Raw genomic sequence first — 19882 nt, 5'->3', positions numbered from 1 at the left:
AATTTCTTTTTTCTTTAGGTAAGTGCTCCAGTTGTAACTTCTACCACTCAGGAAAAACCAAAAGATAGCGATCAGTTCGAATGGGTGACCATTGAACAATCAGGGGAATTAGTTTATGAAGCACCAGAAACCATTGCAGCTGAACCTCCACCTATCAAGTCAGCAGTACAGACCATGTCTCCCATACCTGCCCATTCTTTGGCCGCTTTTGGATTATTTCTTCGTCTTCCGGGCTATGCTGAAGTGCTACTGAAAGAGAGAAAACATGCCCAGTGCCTTCTTCGACTGGTATTGGGAGTGACAGATGATGGAGAAGGAAGTAAGTGTTTAGAATTATTAATTCTAGAGTGCATAAAAGTTACTCAGATCAGTGCCTGCTACTAGATTTATTGTCAGTAGTTTCATTCTAATGATACACATAGTAAGTCCTAAAGAGTCTTTATTTTCATTTCTTTATTCATTCAAAACGTATTCACTGTTTACAAACTGCTGGGCATCATTGGAGGCATTTAAAGATGAAGCAGATATTTAGACCCTGTCCTCACGTAGCTAATGTTCTCCTGTTTTCCAGTAATAGCAACAAGCAGTATATGTAAGTGTAGACTTAAGTTACAAATGCCTTGCAAGCACAATCTTGTGAAGGCTCACAGGTATGAGACTGTTTCCTTACTACCCAGCTATGTGAAAAAGTGGTATGTTAGTTTTTAGTAGGGTGTTGAAGGATAACATCTATTTAGGCTGAAATGAGCTAGAAAGATGATTTGAGCAGTGTTTGTGTGCCCAGATCATATGAGAGACGATAAGTTGGCTGATGAAAATTTACATAAGAAACAACACTGAGTGCTCATTTTAAAAGCTATTATTATGGGGGCGCCTGGGTGGCGCAGTCGGTTACGCCTCCGACTTCAGCCAGGTCACGATCTCGCGGTCCGTGAGTTCGAGCCCCGCGTCAGGCTCTGGGCTGATGGCTCAGAGCCTGGAGCCTGTTTCCGATTCTGTGTCTCCCTCTCTCTCTGCTCCTCCCCCGTTCATGCTCTGTCTCTCTCTGTCCCAAAAATAAATAAACGTTGAAAAAAAAAATTAAAAAAAAAAGCTATTAGTATTGATAGCAGATCATGGAAAGTCTTAGTAAGAACTTCAGGTTTTAGGGCGCCTGGGTGGCTCAGTTGGTTAAGCGTCCTACTTCAGCTCAGATCATGATCTTGGAGTTAATGGATTCAAGCCCTGCATCAGGCTCTGTTCTGACAGCTCAGAGCTGGGAGCCTGCTTTGGATTTTGTATCTCCTCCCTCTCTGTCTGCCCCTTGCCCACTCACAGTCTCTCTCTCTCTCTCTCTCTCTCTCTCTGTCTCAAATAAACATAAAAAAATTTTTTTTTAAACTTCAGATTTTATTCTAAATAGTAATGAAGATTTATTAAAATATATGAACCAAGTTATGATATGATGATCTTTTTTAAGAAACTGAATCTGGAAGCAATATTTAGACTAAAGTGAAAAGAATGTGGAAAATGACATTACATGACAATTATCTTGTAATATAATATTACAAAATAATAATAGAAAGCTATGGTGATTGTTTCCATTGGGCCGACAGTTTTATTTAATATAAGGAAACATTAAAGAAAAGTCATAATGTAGGATAGCCTAGCAAGTAGATTTTCTATTGGTTTACCTGTGATTCTTCAGTTAATGACCATTCCATTTGGAAATTAATAATTGTTCTTTATTTAAAAACTTTTTTTTGATGTATTGTTTTTGAGAGAAAGACAGAGTGCAAGTAGGGGATGGGCAGAGAGAGAGGGAGAGAGGAATCTGAAGCAGGCTCCAGGCTCTGAGCTGTCAGCACAGAGCCGGAGCAGGGCTGGAACTCCTGAACTGTGAGATCATGATCTGAGGCGAAGTCAGCTGCTTAACCGACTGAGCCACCCAGGCGCCCCTAATTGTTCTTTATTTTAAAATCATATGGTTTTGCAGAGTGGCCAAAATGAACAAATCAGGAGACTATAGATGCTGGAGAGCATGTGGAGAAACGGGAACCCTCTTGCACTGTTGGTGGGAATGCAAACTGGTGCAGCCACTCTGGAAAACAGTGTGGAGGTTCCTCAGAAAATTAAAAATAGACCTACCCTATGACCCAGCAATAGCACTGCTAGGAATTTACCCAAGGGATACAGGAGTACTGATGCATAGGGGCACTTGTACCCCAATGTTTCTAGCAGCACTCTCAACAATAGCCCAATTATGGAAAGAGCCTAAATGTCCATCAACTGATGAATGGATAAAGAAGTTGTGGTTTATATACACAATGGAATACTACATGGCAATGAGAAAGAATGAAATATGGCCCTTTGTAGCAACGTGGATGGAACTGGAGAGTGTGATGCTAAGTGAAATAAGCCATACAGAGAAAGACAGATACCATATGGTTTCACTCTTACGTGGATCCTGAGAAACTTAACAGGAACCCATGGGGGAGGGGAAGGAAAAAAAAAAAAAAAAAAGGACGTTAGAGTGGGAGAGAGCCAAAGCATAAGAGACTCTTAAAAACTGAGAACAAATTGAGGGTTGATGGGGGGTGGGAGGGAGGGGCGGGTGGGTGATGGGTATTGAGGAGGGCACCTTTTGGGATGAGCACTGGGTGTTGTATAGAAACCAATGACAATTTCATATATTGAAAAAATTAAATAAAATCATATGGTTTTGATTGGAGGTGACTTCTGTTACATACCACTTAGAATATTAAATCCTCACCACAAAGTATATTTAATAAAAACGTATGAATTTCAAACTATTGAATATTAAAAGTACATACTTTACCAAATAAAGCACCTACTTCTCTATGTATTTTCATATTTGATGGAATTCTTCAAAAATGGTGATATTATTGGGGCATCTGGGTGGCTTAGTTAGTGAAGTGTCTGACTCTTGATTTTGGCTCAGGTCATGATCTCACAGCCTATGGGTTCGAGCTCTGTGTCAGGCTCTGCTGACAGTGCAGATCCTGCTTGGGATCTTCTCTGTCTCCCCCCTTTCTGTCTAAATGAATGAATGAATGAATGAATGAATAAATAAATCTTTGAAAATGGTGATATTGTTTTAAATATTTTTGTAGTAACATATTAAATTACAGCTTCTACATACTGTGTAGTCCTACCTGTTTAGTTTCATATATAAATTGTATATACCTATTTCAGTAGATCAGGAATTTTTAAATATTTGAACTGATTTTTTTTTAATGTTTATTTTTTTGAGAGGGAGGGCACGCGTACATGCGCACCTACGGACGAGTGGGGGAGGGGCAGAGAAGGGGACAGAGGATCCGAAGTGGGCTCTATACTGACAGGAGCAAGCCTGATGGGGGGCTCAAACTCAGAACACCGTGAGATCCTGAACTGAGCTAAAGTCAGATGCTTAGTGACTGAGTCACCCAGGTGCCCCTATTTGATCTGATTTTTTAATTTAAGTAGATAGAGAGGTAAGAACCATTGTATTTGGGTAGTCTATTACAACATGGTAGGTGTAACCCTAAACAGAAAATTACCTTTACGCCATTTCAGACTTGTTTTTTCGTGAACATACTTTTTAAAAAGTATAATTTTGATACCCATTTCTGAAGTGGTTCTCTTCCACCATTCATATGTGGTTTTTGTTTTCTTTTGGTTTCTTTTTTTTTTTTTTTTTTTTGCATTTAACATTCTAGCTAGACATAGTAGAAAACTATATTATGTACACACCAAATAAAATAGTTTTGCTCTTTCATTATCTATTCATGGTTAAAACTACTCCCAGGGCAATCAGGTTACTTTTATACTGTTGTAAGGAACATGCTTCTATTTTAGTTGTTAGGTTTTAGTTCTGACTTATAATAGTCTTGACATAGTCAATAATGATTAATTATTCTATGAATATATTTCAGCTTTTATTTGTTTACATTCATGATGTCTTAAAGAGTTTTTCTAGACACTTACTAAATTTTAAGATACTCTGTGGTCTTTGGATTGCTTTTTAATAAATTTAATGACATAATTTTCTGTTACATTGTCACTATTAATTTGTGACCCTGAATATTGTTCCTTATTGTGTTCTTAAATATTTTTAATTTCGAGTTCTCTTTTTTTAATATAGGTCATATTCTGCAATCTCCATCAGCCAATGTGCTTCCAACTCTTCCTTTCCATGTCCTTCGTAGCTTGTTTAGCACCACACCCTTGACCACTGATGATGGTGTGCTTCTGAGGCGGATGGCATTGGAAATTGGAGCACTACACCTCATCCTTGTCTGCCTCTCTGCCCTGAGCCACCATGCCCCGCGAGTTCCAAACTCTAGTCTCAATCAAGCAGAGGTAGGTTGAGTTTTACTTACCTCAATTGTGAGAAAGTTAAGTTAAATTCATGGAGTACAGAATAGGGTTTTTTCTGAAATAATATTTCAGAGACTCATGTACATCTTTTTTGGTTCCTAAACAATATTTGAAAGAGAAACTATGAACTAAGTGTTTTCTTCTTTATTGGGTGCTTTGAGGAACCATAGGTTAACCTATCTGCTTAAAAAACAAAGATTTTAAAGCTTAAGGAAGCTTTCCCATTTACCAGCATATGCTGAATTTATACTGTGATCTCTTTTCCTTTTCTTTGTCAAACTTTAGAATCATACTATTGAATTGGTGCCTCTAGCTAAAGAGTAAAACAAGGGAAAAAGAAAGAAAGAAGAAAGAAAACCACCTGATTATTTCAAGATGATTTGATTATGTTTTTAGAAGATTCTAAAATAATTAATGCTATAAGTAAATTTAATTAGGATACAGTATCCAGGTTCAGTATTTAAAAATAAATTACTTTTGTGTACCAGCGAGAAGCATATGATACGCTTTTTCAATCTATTTTTTAGAATAGCATCAAAAAGAGAAAGTATCTGTGAATGAATCTGAAAAAATATGTGCAAGACATTTACACTCATACATGAACTTTTTAAAAGAAACACTAGACTTTAATAAAATGAGGTCTGTGCCCCTGTTTCTTTCCATGGGCACAGAAAATATAACAGTTCAATGATACTTTTTTTTTTTTTTTTTTTTTGAGAGAGAGTGCAAGCAGGGGAGGGACAGAGAGAAGGAGAGCAGAATCCCAAGCAGGCTCTACGCCACCAGTGCAGAGCCCGATGCGGGGCTAGAACTCATGAACTGTGAGATCATGACCTGAGTGAGATCCAGAGTTGGATGTATAACTGACTGTGCCCCAGTATTATTTCTTATCAAATTGATCTTTGTGTTTGATGGCATTCCAGATTTAATTTGGAGGAATCTGACAAGCCAATTCTAACATTTTTGGGGGAAAGGCAGAGGCTCAAAAATAGCCAAGGCAGTTTCAGAGAAGAACATATTTATTAGGCTTATGCTATCATGTATCAAAATTTGTTATTAGTCTGTGGTATTAGTACAAGGATAGATAGAAGCCCAGCAAACAATAGACTTAAATCCCTGTATGTAGGATTACCTGAAATGAAAATAGTAACTGCACAACATGATGGGGTAAATACGATCTTATCAATAAATGATGGCGGGGTCAGTTAAATATTCTTGTGGAACAAAAATGAAACTTTAAACCCTAATGAACTCTATATGCAAAAATTAATTATGACTGGATGATAGATATAAATGTATGTAACACATACAAAATATAATAGTACCCTTTTATGGAAAAAATATGCTCATACCTTTATGATCTTAGAGTACACAAAGATTTCTGGGGCGCCTGGGTGGCTCAGTCGGTTGAGCATCCGACTTCCGCTCAGGTCATGATCTCGCGATTTGTGAGTTCGGGCCCCGCGTCGGGCTCTCTGCTGACATCTCACAGCCTGCAGCCTGCTTCGAATTCTGTGTCTCCCTCTCTCTCTGCCCCTCCCTTGCTCATACTCTGCCTCTCTCTGTCTCTCAAAAATAAATAAATGTTAAAAAAAATTTTTTTTAAAGATTTCTTAAAAACAATTTTTAAAAAGCACTAACCCATAAGGGGAAAAACAATGGAAAAAAGCAATTATGTTAAAATTAAGAACTATTTTTCATCAGAAACACTATTAAGATAGTGAAAACAGAAGTCATAGAATGGGAGACTATATTTGGGTGTATCTGATAAAGAATTTGTATTCAGAATATTTGGACAGCTTCAAGAATTACAAAAGGAAAAGGCAGAAAACCTCATGGGAAAATAGAGGAAAGACTAGAATGAGCACTTCATAAGAGGGGGTATCTAAATATCCAATAAATGGAGAAAGGTGATCTGTTTCTTTATCAGAAAAGTACAAATGACTGGAATGGATACAATAATGTGGAGACAGTAAAAGATAAGCAAATTGTAGTCTACTATATAATGGGATACTATTAGGTGATGAAAGTAAACAGCTACAGCCAACTACATGTAACAGCAGTGATGAATTTCACAAGCGCAACTAAAGTGCCACACAAAGTGGGATTTATACAGCATTCCATTTATAGAATGTTCATAAATTAGACAAAATGAAATTAGAGTGACTAAAGTTTCATGCTTAGGTGGTAAAATTATAAAGAAGGGTAAGGAAGCATTGACTATAAAAATTGGGATTATAATTAACTTTGTGGAGGAATTGAAGGTTTCACAAATAGGAGATAGAATAGGGGCAATTTGTTATGTGCAGTGATGTAATTCTTGGCTTGCCTGGTTAAATAAGTTTTTGGAGTTCATTAAACTTGACTTTTTTTTTTTTCATGCATATGTTATTATTTATATTACAAATTTTAAAAAATAAATGTTTATCAATAATGTTAATTCTACAGGTACTTTTATATGGTGATGAAATTGTGATTTATTTTAAGTTTATCTTATAAAACATGAAAGATGACATTTGCAGTCATAGATCCATAAAACTGTTTTACAGATCTGTTTTTGGAAAGTATCATTGTATATAATATTCTTCTTTAGAATATCCTCATTAAAAGAAATGTAAAGCATTGGTATTATTTTTAAATTACCCTTGAAACCAATACTTGCAAATGTTTTGAGGGTACATCGTGTATTATATTTAATGAAAATTCTTTAAAAAGAGGATTCTTCTTATATAATTAATTTTACATTGCACAAAAATAATAATGAAGAATTGACCTTCACAGAGTTTGAGGTTATGTTAATAAAACCAGTGGTTCTAAGTCATTTTTTCTCTCTCTACCATTCACTTTTTTAGTATGTCCCCTATTCCCAAAAGATTTTTTCTACACATCACATTCTCAGTAAGAAAGAAATTGAAAATTGTTCCTTCTAGAAGTATGAGGAATCTTACTGCGATTAAAGACATATGACACAGTTAAAGAATTAAAGATATGCTTTAACTAGATTCATCCTAAGGGAGCTGGCTCATGTACCTATTCCTTTCACTGTTTTCTCTATCTAATTTTGTGTCATTGACTATAAGTCTTTACCCCCTCTTTTACTGATATTTTAAATTTTTTATATGTTTTTGTTTAAAAGATTTTTTTAATATTTATTAAATATTAATGCACGAGCAGGGGAGGGTCAGAGAGAGAGGGAGACACAGAATCTGAAACAGGCTCCAGGCTCTGAGCTGTCAGCACAGAGCCCGATGCGGGGCTCAAACTCACAAACCATGAAATTGTGACCTGAGCCAAAGTCGGACGCTTAACTGACTGAATCACGCAGGTGCCCCTTTATAATGTATTCTTAAGTATAAGCATTTTCCCCCTTCCCTTAACCCCTGGCAGCTACCATGTGTTCCATCTCTCTGTATTTACCTACTCTGGGTATTTCATATGAATAAAATTGTACAGTATGTTACCCTTTGTGTCTGTCATCTTGGACATAGCATGTTTTTGACGTTCATTTACAAAGTAGCATATGTCAGTACTTCATTACATCTTATGGTTGAATAATTTTAATGTATATATATATCACAGTTGTTTATGCATTCATGGTGGGCATTTGTGCTGTTTTGGCTTTTTGGCTATCATGAATAGTCTTGCTATGAAAACACATGGACCTGTATTTGTTTGAGTGTCAGTTTTTATTTCTTTGGTTATATACCTAGGAATGAAAGTGCTGGGTCACATAATCCTTTGTTTACTTTTTTGAGGAGACTTCAGCTGTTCTCTTATAGCAGCTAAATTATTCATGTTGATACTTATAAATATTTGTGAGGATAAATAAAATCAAATAGTAAGAAATTTTCATTTTTTGTTACAAGCCACAGGTATCGAGCTCTCATAACCCTACATCAACAGAAGAACAACAGCTGTATTGGGCAAAAGGGACTGGCTTTGGAACAGGTTCTACGGCTTCTGGATGGGATGTTGAACAAGCATTAACTAAACAGAGGCTGGAAGAGGAACATGTTACCTGTCTTCTGCAGGTATATTTACAAAGTTGATATTGTTGGTGATAATAATTAAATTTTTTTTTTATATTTGTGTTGATTTTTAAGTATTGATGACTTTCCAACTCATCCTCAGCTACTGTTATAAAATATATTATGCTCCTTGCTCTTAGTACATTTAAATACCCCTGGACAAAGATTATTTATTCTTCCCTCCTTGTAACTCTAAATTTCTTCCATCTCAATTAGCTTTTTCACTGAGAGGAAAGTGACAAGGACGAAATTATCCAATAACTGGAAAATATACCATATCTACCTTCTTCCAGTCATCTTCTCTTCTAAAATGCTGTATCTGGACTCTCTTTTTTAAATATATGTATTTAAATGTTTGTTTATTTATTTATTTATTCTTTTATTCGTTCCTCACATTGTTTTAGGACTCTTCTAGAATCAGGCAAGTTGCACTAGTATGGAAAGTCCCACAGCACCAATGGGAAGGGCAGGTGCTTAAATAATAGCTTTAGTCCCTGCATCAACTAATTGACTAAAATGGGCCAAGTTTTTGAGCATTATTTTCTATAATTCTAGAATGATAGGCTCATTCTAGTACAAAATTCTAAGATCACTGTCAAATTGTACACGGAATCTATTCAGTAATATAAATAATACCAGAATTGTTGCTCATTTTTTTAAGTTTGTCTTGTTAGGTGGATTTTTTTCTGTATGTCTAGCTATGTACAATGTAACATTGCACACAACACACCCTTCTCTTTTGAAAAATCTGAGGGAAACAAGTCTTGTTTTTGAAACAAAGACGTTGACTGACTTGAAAATATAAACTCTTGGTACTTAGACTGAATATCTAACCAAATGCGGGCTTTTAAAGTATGTGAAGCTAAAATCCAATTTAAACCCTCTAATTTTTATTTTTAGGTTCTTGCAAGTTACATAAATCCCGTGAGTGGAGCAGTAAATGGGGAAGCTCAGTCATCTCATGAGAGTAGAGTACAGAACAGTAACGCCCTTCCTTCTGTACTTCTGGAGCTTCTCAGTCAGTCTTGTCTCATCCCAGCTATGTCATCTTATCTACGAAATGATTCAGGTAAGTCACATTGTCATTAGTCCTTTGTTTACTTTATTATCTATTAAAATAATGAGGTTCCGTTGGAGTATTTGGTATTCTCCTTCCCCAGTATCTGTAGGCATGAGATTAACGGATTTATTTCTTAAAAATTATTGTGGAAACACTTAGTTGTTTTTTGGAGATTCTAATTGGGTTACCTGTGTTGTCATCTGTCCTGAAACACAAAATGAAAGTTTTCATTATCTCTCTGTTTTAACCTGTGAATGTACTTTTTTTTTTTTTTTTTTTTTTTTTTTACAAATAATGTGTAACTGAAAATAATGGGCAAAGGCTAGTAGCTTCTTGATAATATTCTGGGCTAAATATTAAATATTATATATTATATATAAATATGGTTGAACTTCTATGCATTTTAATAATTTTAATGTTTTTCTCAAACACTGTAAAATTTCGGATGATGGTAATTTCAAGACATGTATAAATTATTTTAGTCCCATAGGTACTTGATAATAAGACTACTAATTTCATAAATTCACTAATAGAAGTACTGTGGGTGTCTATTCATGTTTTCTGCCCATTTCTTCACTGGGTTATTTGTATTTCGGGTGTGGAGTTTGGTGAGCTCTTTATAGATTTTAGATACTAGCCCTTTGTCCGATATGTCATTTGCAAATATCTTTTCCCATTCCGTTGGTTGCCTTTTAGTTTTGTTGGTTGTTTCCTTTGCTGTGCAGAAGCTTTTTATCTTCATAAGGTCCCAGTAATTCACTTTTGCTTTTAATTCCCTTGCCTTTGGGGATGTGTCAAGTAAGAGATTGCTACGGCTGAGGTCAGAGAGGTCTTTTCCTGCTTTCTCCTCTAAGGTTCTGATGGTTTCCTGTCTCACATTTAGGTCCTTTATCCATTTTGAGTTTATTTTTGTAAATGGTGTGAGAAAGTGGTCTAGTTTCAACCTTCTGCATGTTGCTAGGAATTTATCCAAGGGATACAGGAGTACTGATGCATAGGAGCACTTGTACCCCAATGTTCATAGCAGCACTCTCAACAATAGCCCAATTATGGAAAGAGCCTAAATGTCCATCAACTGATGAATGGATAAAGAAATTGTGGTATATATACACAATGGAATACTATGTGGCAATGAGAAAAAATGAAATATGGCCTTTTGTAGCAACGTGGATGGAACTGGAGAGTGTGATGCTAAGTGAAATAAGCCATACAGAGAAAGACAGATACCATATGGTTTCACTCTTATGTGGATCCTGAGAAACTTAACAGGAACCCATGGGGGAGGGGAAGGGAAAAAAAAAAAAAAAAGAGGTTAGAGTGGGAGAGAGCCAAAGCATAAGAGACTGTTAAAAAACTGAGAACAAACTGAGGGTTGATGGGGGGTGGGAGGGAGGGGAGGGTGGGTGATGGGTATTGAGGAGGGCACCTTTTGGGATGAGCACTGGGTGTTGTATGGAAACCAATTTGTCAATAAATTTCATATATAAAAAAAAAAAAAGTACTGTGGGTACTTACTTTGCCAGTGTGCAGCTGATCATTGAAACTAGTTTATTTCATAAGTAGTTATGAAAGTATCTTCTGAGAAATGTATTCTTTTCCTAAATAATAATAGAAGGATGTGTTTTGTTTACAGATAGTGCCAAGAAAAACAAGTTAATTAACATCGCTTCCCTTTCACCAGGAACTTTTAGTATCTGTTCTTCTTATCTATGCCTTTCTTTAATCATATTGTTATGAAAATAGACATTTACACATATACTTAGATTATTAAGGAAGAATAGGTGAGGAAAATGATGGGAATAAATCTTTTTAATGCACAGTTGGAGATGGAAAAGCTACTTGTATTTGTAAAGGGGTAACTGCCCCTATTTTCTACCATTATGGAGATTATTGGGCTTCTAAACACAGTTCTCTAATCTGCCTTAAACTTCATAAAAATATTGAGATGATACATTATTTAGATTGAGTTTTCTTTTACATTGACATGTTTGATACATTAAATTGGTCTTTTTTAAAAAGTAGGTATCAGGTACACAGTGTATTTTTTTGATTAAGTAAAATATTTAGAGGTATAAACACTTAACTATTTTAGATATTGGTGCTGAAATTTAACATTGGGTTGTGTAGAGAAATTGAGTAGAGTGGGATAAGGTTTTTCTTTATCGCTTTCCACATTATTAAAATATTATTAGTCCTTTCACTTTTAAAATGTATATCCTCTCAAAAATTTTAAAATTTATCTTGTTCTATAATTCAGTCTTTGTATAATACTGAGCTTTTATGTTTATGGATCAGGGTCAAAAAGGAAATCCAGTATTATCTACTTTTACTGTTTAAATTAATGTATTCATGTAAGGTGCACTTTCTGGTAAGTATATATGTTAATAAATAAACCGTGATTTTGTTAACCATATGCCATTACGGAGACTTAGATGCTGTATCTTGGAACTATTTTAGAAGTTTAATGTGACCGATCAGAATTTGACCTTTCCTTTATGACTTTTTCCCTATAAAATGATTTTGTTTTAGCCCTAGTATTAGAATTATGTGCTCGAACCTGGTACCTTGTCCATTGGTATAACTGGAATTGGTACATTTATATTTGAATGTGGTGACAAAAATGATTTTGGAATAATACTTTAAGATCAATTAATTGCTATAAAGTGACTTAGTTAAGTAGATCAGATAATTTGGTAATACACCTTTTAAACGATGTTTTAAATGATCAGAGAAAATTACTGTCACGTTTGGGATATATTCTGATCTTTAGATTGTGAGAAAAGTATGCTCATTTAGAATATTCTAAATATGAATTGATTTTCAGGAAAAAAATACTTTAGTATTATATCAGTAAATATGTTATTTATATAATCATTAATTTTGCTTAAAATGTTAGTTTTTAAGTAGCGTTTTAAAATCTGAACAGATTACCTAGTCCAATTTCCAGTTTTGTCACTTGACTATAGAATATTATTTTTGGTGGGATGCCTGGGTGGCTCAGTCAGTGAAGCAACAGACTCTTAATTTTGGCTCAGGTTGTGATCTCACGGTTCATGAGCTCAAGCCAGTTAGGCTCTGTGCTGACAGCATGGGCCCTGCTTAGGATTCTCTCTCCCTCTCTCTGCTCCTCCCCTGCTCACACACTGTTGCTCTCTCAAAAATAAATAAATAAACTTAAAAAAAAAAAAAAGAATATTGGCAAGTTTGGGTGGTGGGATAGGGTAAAAAACCGTTCCAAGCTTTGCTTTGTCTTTCATAATACTGACATTTTTTACAGAGTAGAGGCCATTTGTTGGTGTTTGTGGGAGAGATGCTAATAATTTCATTTGAGACATTATATTCAAGGGATGGTTTGCTTGCATCGCTAGCAGATAATATACAAAAACACAAGCAAGCATAATGAAATAGGCTGTCTTGAGAACTCTGGTAAAGTAGTACACATTTCCTTTCTGTTAACATGTTGGGAAACAATCGGCGAGCAAGACAAGACATACAGCAGTTCATGCCCTACTTTCATTGGCCTGCCATTAAGTATTGAATGTGGTTTCTTACCCCTTTACAACCTCGTTTTTGTCCTTCTTTTCTGACTCCTAATGTATAAGTTAGATACTTTGAAATCTCTGAACTTTTCTTCTTAATGACTATTAAAGAGTGCTATGAATACCAGAGTCCACTTGCGTCTTTTAATAATGCCTTAAAGTTCTCATATTAGAAGGCTTGTTATGTAGCAGGTTATTTGTAAGTCTGTTTTATTTTGGTGGAAGTTTAAAAATTGGCCAAAAATTTTAAGTGAATAACAATATGCTAGCCATACTGATAAACAGAAATCGCACATAATAATTGATCTTCACTTTAGCTGTGAACATCTTTGCATCACAGGTGAAAAGAGAGTACTGTCCGTTGTAAAATCATTACCAGCATAAAGAGTTCATACTGATTCCTTGGAGAAAAGGACACCCTTTTTTTCCGTTACTGACCTTCTAACAGTTCTGTAACTGAGACACTGATCCCATTCTCCAGAGATAGGTACTGATTATGTTTAGTCACTACATCTGTTATATTTACAATAAGTGATTCTCAAACAACACTTTAACTTGTAGCATAATATGGCTTTGTATTATTTATCCAGTGTGTTATTTTTATATTGATTTGTAAAATTTAAAAATTACTGGATATGCTTATGAATGTGTATGTTTAGTGTTTTATTTATTTTTGAGAGAGAGCAAGCGAGCACGCGCACACGTGTGTATGCAAGCAGGGGGGCGGGTGGGGAGAGACACGGGGAGGGAGAGGGAGAGGGAGACAGAGAATCCAAAGCAGGCTCCAGGCTCTGAGCCGGCAGTGCAGAGCCTGATGCAGGGCTCGAACTCATGAACCATGAGATTATTACCTGAGCTGAGGTCAGACGCTTAACCGAGTGAGCCACCTAGGCTCCCCCCAGGAGGAATTTTTAGTAACCTAATAGTAGTTTTGTTACTATACACTTTTCATATATTGGTCTTTCTCTGTTGGCCTGAAAATGGGTGGGGCACAAAAAGTAGAAGCCTGTTTATAAGTGAAAGAATGGCAAAATTTTTGAAGTGTCTGGTTTGGTGATCAGATTTCTCAGATATTATGGGATGGTTTCAGTTATTTAAAATAGATATGTATATTTGAAGCTTAAATAATAGTTCTTTTTATGCTAATAAAATAAATATATTAGTGTTCTTACTTGCTTTTGTACATTAGATTAACCCAGTAATATACCTCTCTGTTGGCCAACTATATGTATCAAAACAGTATTGTGTATGTATTTTTAAATTTTTCTTGAAAGAATTTAATTCAGTAAGCTTAGTCTGTAATCAAGAGAGTTGCTGGAAAAATTATAAAACAGTAAATTTGAAGCCAGAGCTGAAGGTGGGTAATTGAAACAAATAAGTGAATTACATGTTTGAACTCAAGTATCAGTTTTCATAGGAATGGTAAAAACCATTAGAGAAAGTAGTTAGGTAGATAGGAAAATCCTTGTATAAAGAATGTGTTCATTTTAACTTTTCTTTGTCAACATTCTATTTGTTATAGCCATGTTATTTTGAAAGCTGCCTTGTAAACAAGGATCTTTTTTTTCCTCAAGCCACGGTTAACTATGCTATTCAGTAAGCATGCAGTTACCCTACTGGCCACTAGATGGAGATCCTGTCTCATTGCTAGCAATATTTGGTTTAAAAAAAAAAAAAGTATGAATGTAGAATGTTCCTTTAGGGTACCTCACCCTCACCTCATCTTGATACCATTTTGGGAAATGACATTCTCCTATTTTCAGAAAACATCACTGAGAATATTAACTTACTTGCCATTAATGTAATGGAACAATCAGGGATGCCTGGGTGGCTCAGTTGGTTATACATCTGACTCTTCACTTTAGCTCAGGTCATGATCCCAGGGTCATAGGGTGTAGCCCTACATCAGGCTCTGCACTGAGCGTTAAGCCTGCTTAAGATTCATATTCTCTCTCTGTCTCCCTCCCTCCCTCCCCCCTTTTCCTCCCCCCTCCCCCATCCCTCTCCTGCTCATACTCTTTTTTCTCTCTCTGTAAAAAAAAAAAAAAAAAAAAATCCTTTATCAGTATCATAAAATCTGTACCATTTTAGTGCTGGTTTCATAGCATGGAGGTAAATACAATTTCAGAAAGGGAAACTTGAGTTTTCCTGTTCATTCCCTGCCAATATACAGACTAGGAAGGGACAAATGAGAAAAATGAAATCCAGAGACATTTAGTCAGTTGCCCGGGTTTAACTCTTTAGCAGTAATATGGCTATTACCAAACTCAAAAATTTTCAAATCTGAAGGAAAGCCATAAGTGGATTTTTCAGTATGGAAAAGAGAAATGAATAAACATGATAGGTTAGAGGAAGGTAGAAATGAGAAAACAAGTACAGGACTTTCTTTTGGGAACATTATAAGGTACCTGTTTGGCTGTTTGTTTTAGCTAAGTGATGGTATATACTAATACGAAAATTTTGTCATTTTCACAGCGTTGGTTTGCTGGTTCCATAACTACCTATAGTGGAACAAAACCCATTAGTGCAAGCTGTATTAAACCATCTGATTTTCCTCACACTGGAGTTATGTGTTTAGGTTCTTATCGTGTCTTATCTTTTGTTATATTTCTCAGAAAGTTTAATCTCATGAGTATACTAGTTGAAAATAAAGTTAATTTTCTTGTTATGGCAAATGTCTTAATTTAAATATGACCACATTTTTTAAAACCCAAAGTTATTACTATAAAGTTAATTCAAAGTAAATGTACAATTGGAAGTGTACCCATCTTTCCTTTTTTTTTTTTTTTTTTTTTTCCCCTTTTTTCCCCTATCCATCTTTCTGGTCTTAAGGGCAGTAAATTCAGGAGGGCCTATTGTTTAAAAGCTTGAATATTACATTAGTTTTGTACCGAGAAAAGATAATAGTTTATCAATAAAAAGTATGCAATTTTATCATTTGTAAAAAGTTACTTTGTTGATACAACTTGTCTGAGAACAAATAAGTAGAAATTATTGAGCCATTATGACACATAATACTTAACTTTATATCCTTACTTATAGTTTTCTTTGTAATAGTTTACTTGAAGCTTTTGAGTTGTGTTGTGTATGCCATTTCTTTGCACTCTTTTAATAAACAGTCTGTCAGAAAGGGGTAAAAATTTTAAGATACTTCTGCTAAGTAGAATTGCATGCCATTTGGTTTTTAATCCCAAACTGTTATAATATGGCCCTAGTTTTCTTGAAAATTAGCTGAGGAGTACAAAATAAAATCTAGAATGCTTGCCTATATTTAGTGTATCTATTTTCTACAAAAACAAGATACTTTCAGGACCTGTCTACCATTTCATTCTTTTTTTTTTTCTTTTAATTTTTTCTAATGTTTGCTTATTTTTTGAGAGAAAGAGAGTGTATGCAAGCAGAGGAAGGGCAGAGAGAGAGGGAGACACAGAATCCGAAGCAGGCTCCAGGCTCTGAGCTGACAGCACAGAGCCCGACGCGGGGCTCGAACTCCCGAGCCGCAAGATCATGACCTGAGCTGAAGTCAGACACTTAACTGAATGAGCCACGCAAGCACCCCTCTACCATTTCATTCTTGGTTAAAGAGTACAGAATGCCAAGATTTTGATCATATTATTGTCCACTCAGTGTGTCTTGCACATAAGCGTTCATCAACAAATGTTAGTTCCCTTTATCTGGAATTCTCATCTTTGTCAAAGGCATCCTATATGCAAATATCTTTGGTGTAGAATACATCACTCTCTCTGTTAAATAATTGTACTGGTAATTTTAAAGGGGGAGATGGGGTTGCTTTAATTAAACTTTAAATGGTTTCCCAACTGATCTGATTTGTACCGGTTTGTAAGGATAAAATATCTGCAACACTGCAGAGATACCTTACTTGATCAACCACAGTAAAGCGATCCTTCCTTCCTGTTAGTTGCCAGTGTACCTAATGCTTATATTTTCACTTCTCACGTTGTAGTGCTGTTATAGTATAAACTTTCTTAATGAATCCACCTAACCACTTGCCAAATTAAACATAACTCTCTAGTTCTTTTATAAACAGCTCAACTTGTATATGTATATTTCTCTTCTCAATAGTTAAATTGTAAACCTGTTAAAAGTTGTGTTTGTTTCCAAATTTATTTATGCCTCTATTGCCATTACATAATTCAATATTACACAAACTGGATGTTTATATAACAAATTTAGAATACTTTTTTTAAAGACGCCATAAAAAAGGAATTGACTAAAACAATCAATTAATTAGGTTTACATTGAGAAACTATAAAATATATCATATACATACGTATTTCCCCAGTAGAATGCCCTTCCAGCTGGGTAGAGCCCTTCCTGACTTGTGTAAGAAACATACGTACTTTGATCCTATGCCAAAAATCTTTGATACTTTGATGTGGGTTTCTCTGTATTTCATTCTTTTTGTCTACTGGCTGGCTTAACTGCCGACTTAAGCCAGCATTCAGCATTTCTAGGGTTGACATGAATCCCCAAAATAATTTGTTGGCTAAGGCTCAGTTGAGGAGTATGAATTCAATAAATTAAATAATTGGCAAACTGCAAGGGAGAGGAAATATTGTGTATGAATTATTATATGCAAAAGTTACTTTTATCAAAGTATTTGTATGAAGTCTATTGATGTTTCTGTTATAGCACTTATATATGATAGTGTTACTTATATCAAATTCATAGCTATGCAGTAAAACACCTTCTAATTGTTTGTTAATGGACAAATAGTTCTCATGCTGTGTGCTCACTTAAGGTACCCTTTTAGTAATTTTCATTTGCAAGTAACTTTCTAAAAATTTTTTTTTTAAGTTTATTAGAGAGAGCAAGCACAATCGTGCAAGAACAGGGAAGGGACGGTAGGGGGCTTTGGAGAGAGAGAGAGAGAGAGAGAGAGAGAGAGAGAGAGAGAGAGAGAGAGAGAATGAATCCCAAGCAGGCTCTGTGCTGACAGAGCTCCCATCGTGAGGTTGTCTCACAAACCGTGAGATCATGACCTGAGCCGAAATCAAGAGTTGGACACTTAATCTACTGAGCCACCAGGTGCCCCTCATTTGCAAGCATCTTGATTGCAAAGGCATGTTTTGTTTATAAATATGCAGTAATATCAAAGAATAGTTTTCAGTTTATTTATTGAGTTACATTTTAGTGAGAATTCTGGGTGAAAAAATTCTCTCTTACTTTACTGTACCCAGTGTTTATTTCAGCATTTTGTTTTGTTTTGTTAACATTTATGTATTTAAAAAAATTTTTTTAACATGTATTTATTTTTTGAGAGAGAGAGCGCAAAAGGGAGAAGGGCAGAGAGAGAGAGGGAGACACAGAATCCAAAGCAGGCTCCAGGCTCCAGGCTGTCAACACAGAGCCCTATGCGGGGCTCAAACCTACGAACCGTGAGATCATGACCTGAGCCAAAGTCGGACGCTTAACCAACTGAGCCACCCAGGCTTCCCAACATTTATTTATTTTTGAGAGACAGAGAGACAGAGCATGAACAGGGGAGGGGCAGAGAGAGATAGGGAGACACAAATTCCAGAGCAGGCTCCAGGCTCTGAGCTGTCAGCACAGAGCCTGGTGCAGGGCTCGAATCAATGAACCGTGAGATTGTGACTTGAGCCAAAGTCAGATGCCTGACTGAGCAACCCAGGTGCCCCCTCAGCATTTGTTTTTAACTATGTTTTGCTCAAATATAATTTCTACAACTTGATCTTTTAGAGGAGAAAATATAGTTTTAGTTGGGAAGGATTTTAACTGTAAAAGTCAAATTATCAGATCACTACTAAAAAAATGTAATTAGTTTGCCAAGCATAATATATTTGTTATGTAATTATCTTTTTTATTTTATTTTTTTATTTTTTAATGTATCCTGTTTAACCCAATGTATCCCAAATATTATCATTTTAATATGTATCAATATAAAATTCTTTTTTTTTAATTTTATTTTTTATTTTTTAAAATTTAGATCCAAATTAGTTAGCATATAGTGAAACAATGATTTCTGGAATAGATTTTTTAATGCCCCTTACCCATTTAGCCCATCCCCCCTCCCACCACCCCTCCAGTAACCCTCAGTTTGTTCTCGATATTTATGAGTCTCTTCTGTTTTGTCCCCCTCCCTGTTTTTATATTATTTTTGTTTCCCTTCCCTTATGTTCATCTGTTTTGTCTCTTAAAGTCCTCATATGAGTGAAGTCATATGATTTTTGTCTTTCTCTGACTAATTTCACTTAGCATAATACCCTCCAGTTCCATCCGTGTAGTTGCAAATGGCAAGATTTCCTTCTTTTTGATTGCCCAGTAATACTCCAGTGTGTGTGTGTGTGTGTGTGTGTGTGTGTGTGTGTGTGTGTGTGTGTGTGTACACACCACATCTTCTCTATCCATTCATCCATCAATGGACATTTGGACTCTTTCCATACTTTGGCTGTTTTTGATAGTGCTGCTATAAACATTGGGGTGCATGTGTCCCTTCAAAATAGCACACCTGTATCCTGTGGATAAATGCCTAGTAGTGCAATTGCTGGGTCATAGGGTAGTTCTTTTTTTAGTTTTTGAGGAACCTCCATACTGTTTTCCAGAGTGGCTGCACCAGCTTGCATTCCCAGTGATTGTCTTTTAAGATATGAACATTACCCACATTACTTTGTATGGTTATTAATTGCAAATAATTATAGATTAAAATTCAGTATTTAATTACTAAAAGGATTTATAATTTACAGAGAAATAATTTAAAGATCTCTGATTCTTTCTGTATGATATTTCCTTGAAATATATAGGATGATTTTATGTGTCAGATTAGGCAAAGTAAGTGGATAAATTCCTTAATTGAAAATTAAATATTTGAGAGACACCTGGGCGGCTCATTTGATTGAGCAACAGACTTTGCC

The 19882-nt window shown here is 35.5% G+C and overlaps 1 protein-coding gene across 6 annotated transcripts in view; it reads left to right on the top strand.

The window, feature by feature from the left end:
- BIRC6 (baculoviral IAP repeat containing 6) overlaps positions 1-19882 on the top strand; it is a 225438-nt gene that overhangs the window by 155757 nt on the left and 49799 nt on the right. For all 6 annotated transcript variants that reach the window (XR_006960345.1, XM_047069619.1, XM_047069617.1 and 3 more), the window contains 4 exons: positions 19-319; positions 4127-4344; positions 8229-8393; positions 9291-9459. Coding sequence is in view for 5 of the 6 variants with exons in the window: in XM_047069619.1 (XP_046925575.1) it covers positions 19-319; positions 4127-4344; positions 8229-8393; positions 9291-9459 (853 nt within the window). In the remaining variant the exon portion in view is untranslated. The remainder of the gene's footprint in view (positions 1-18; positions 320-4126; positions 4345-8228; positions 8394-9290; positions 9460-19882) is intronic.

Source organism: Lynx rufus, unplaced genomic scaffold (assembly GCF_022079265.1).
Source record: "Lynx rufus isolate CCGP_SWC_20201006 ecotype Redwood Valley unplaced genomic scaffold, mLynRuf1.p SCAF_8, whole genome shotgun sequence".
Classification (NCBI taxonomy): Eukaryota; Metazoa; Chordata; class Mammalia; order Carnivora; family Felidae; genus Lynx; species Lynx rufus.
The sequence above is the reverse complement of the archived record's forward strand: the minus strand, read 5'-3'. Positions and strand labels throughout refer to the sequence as shown.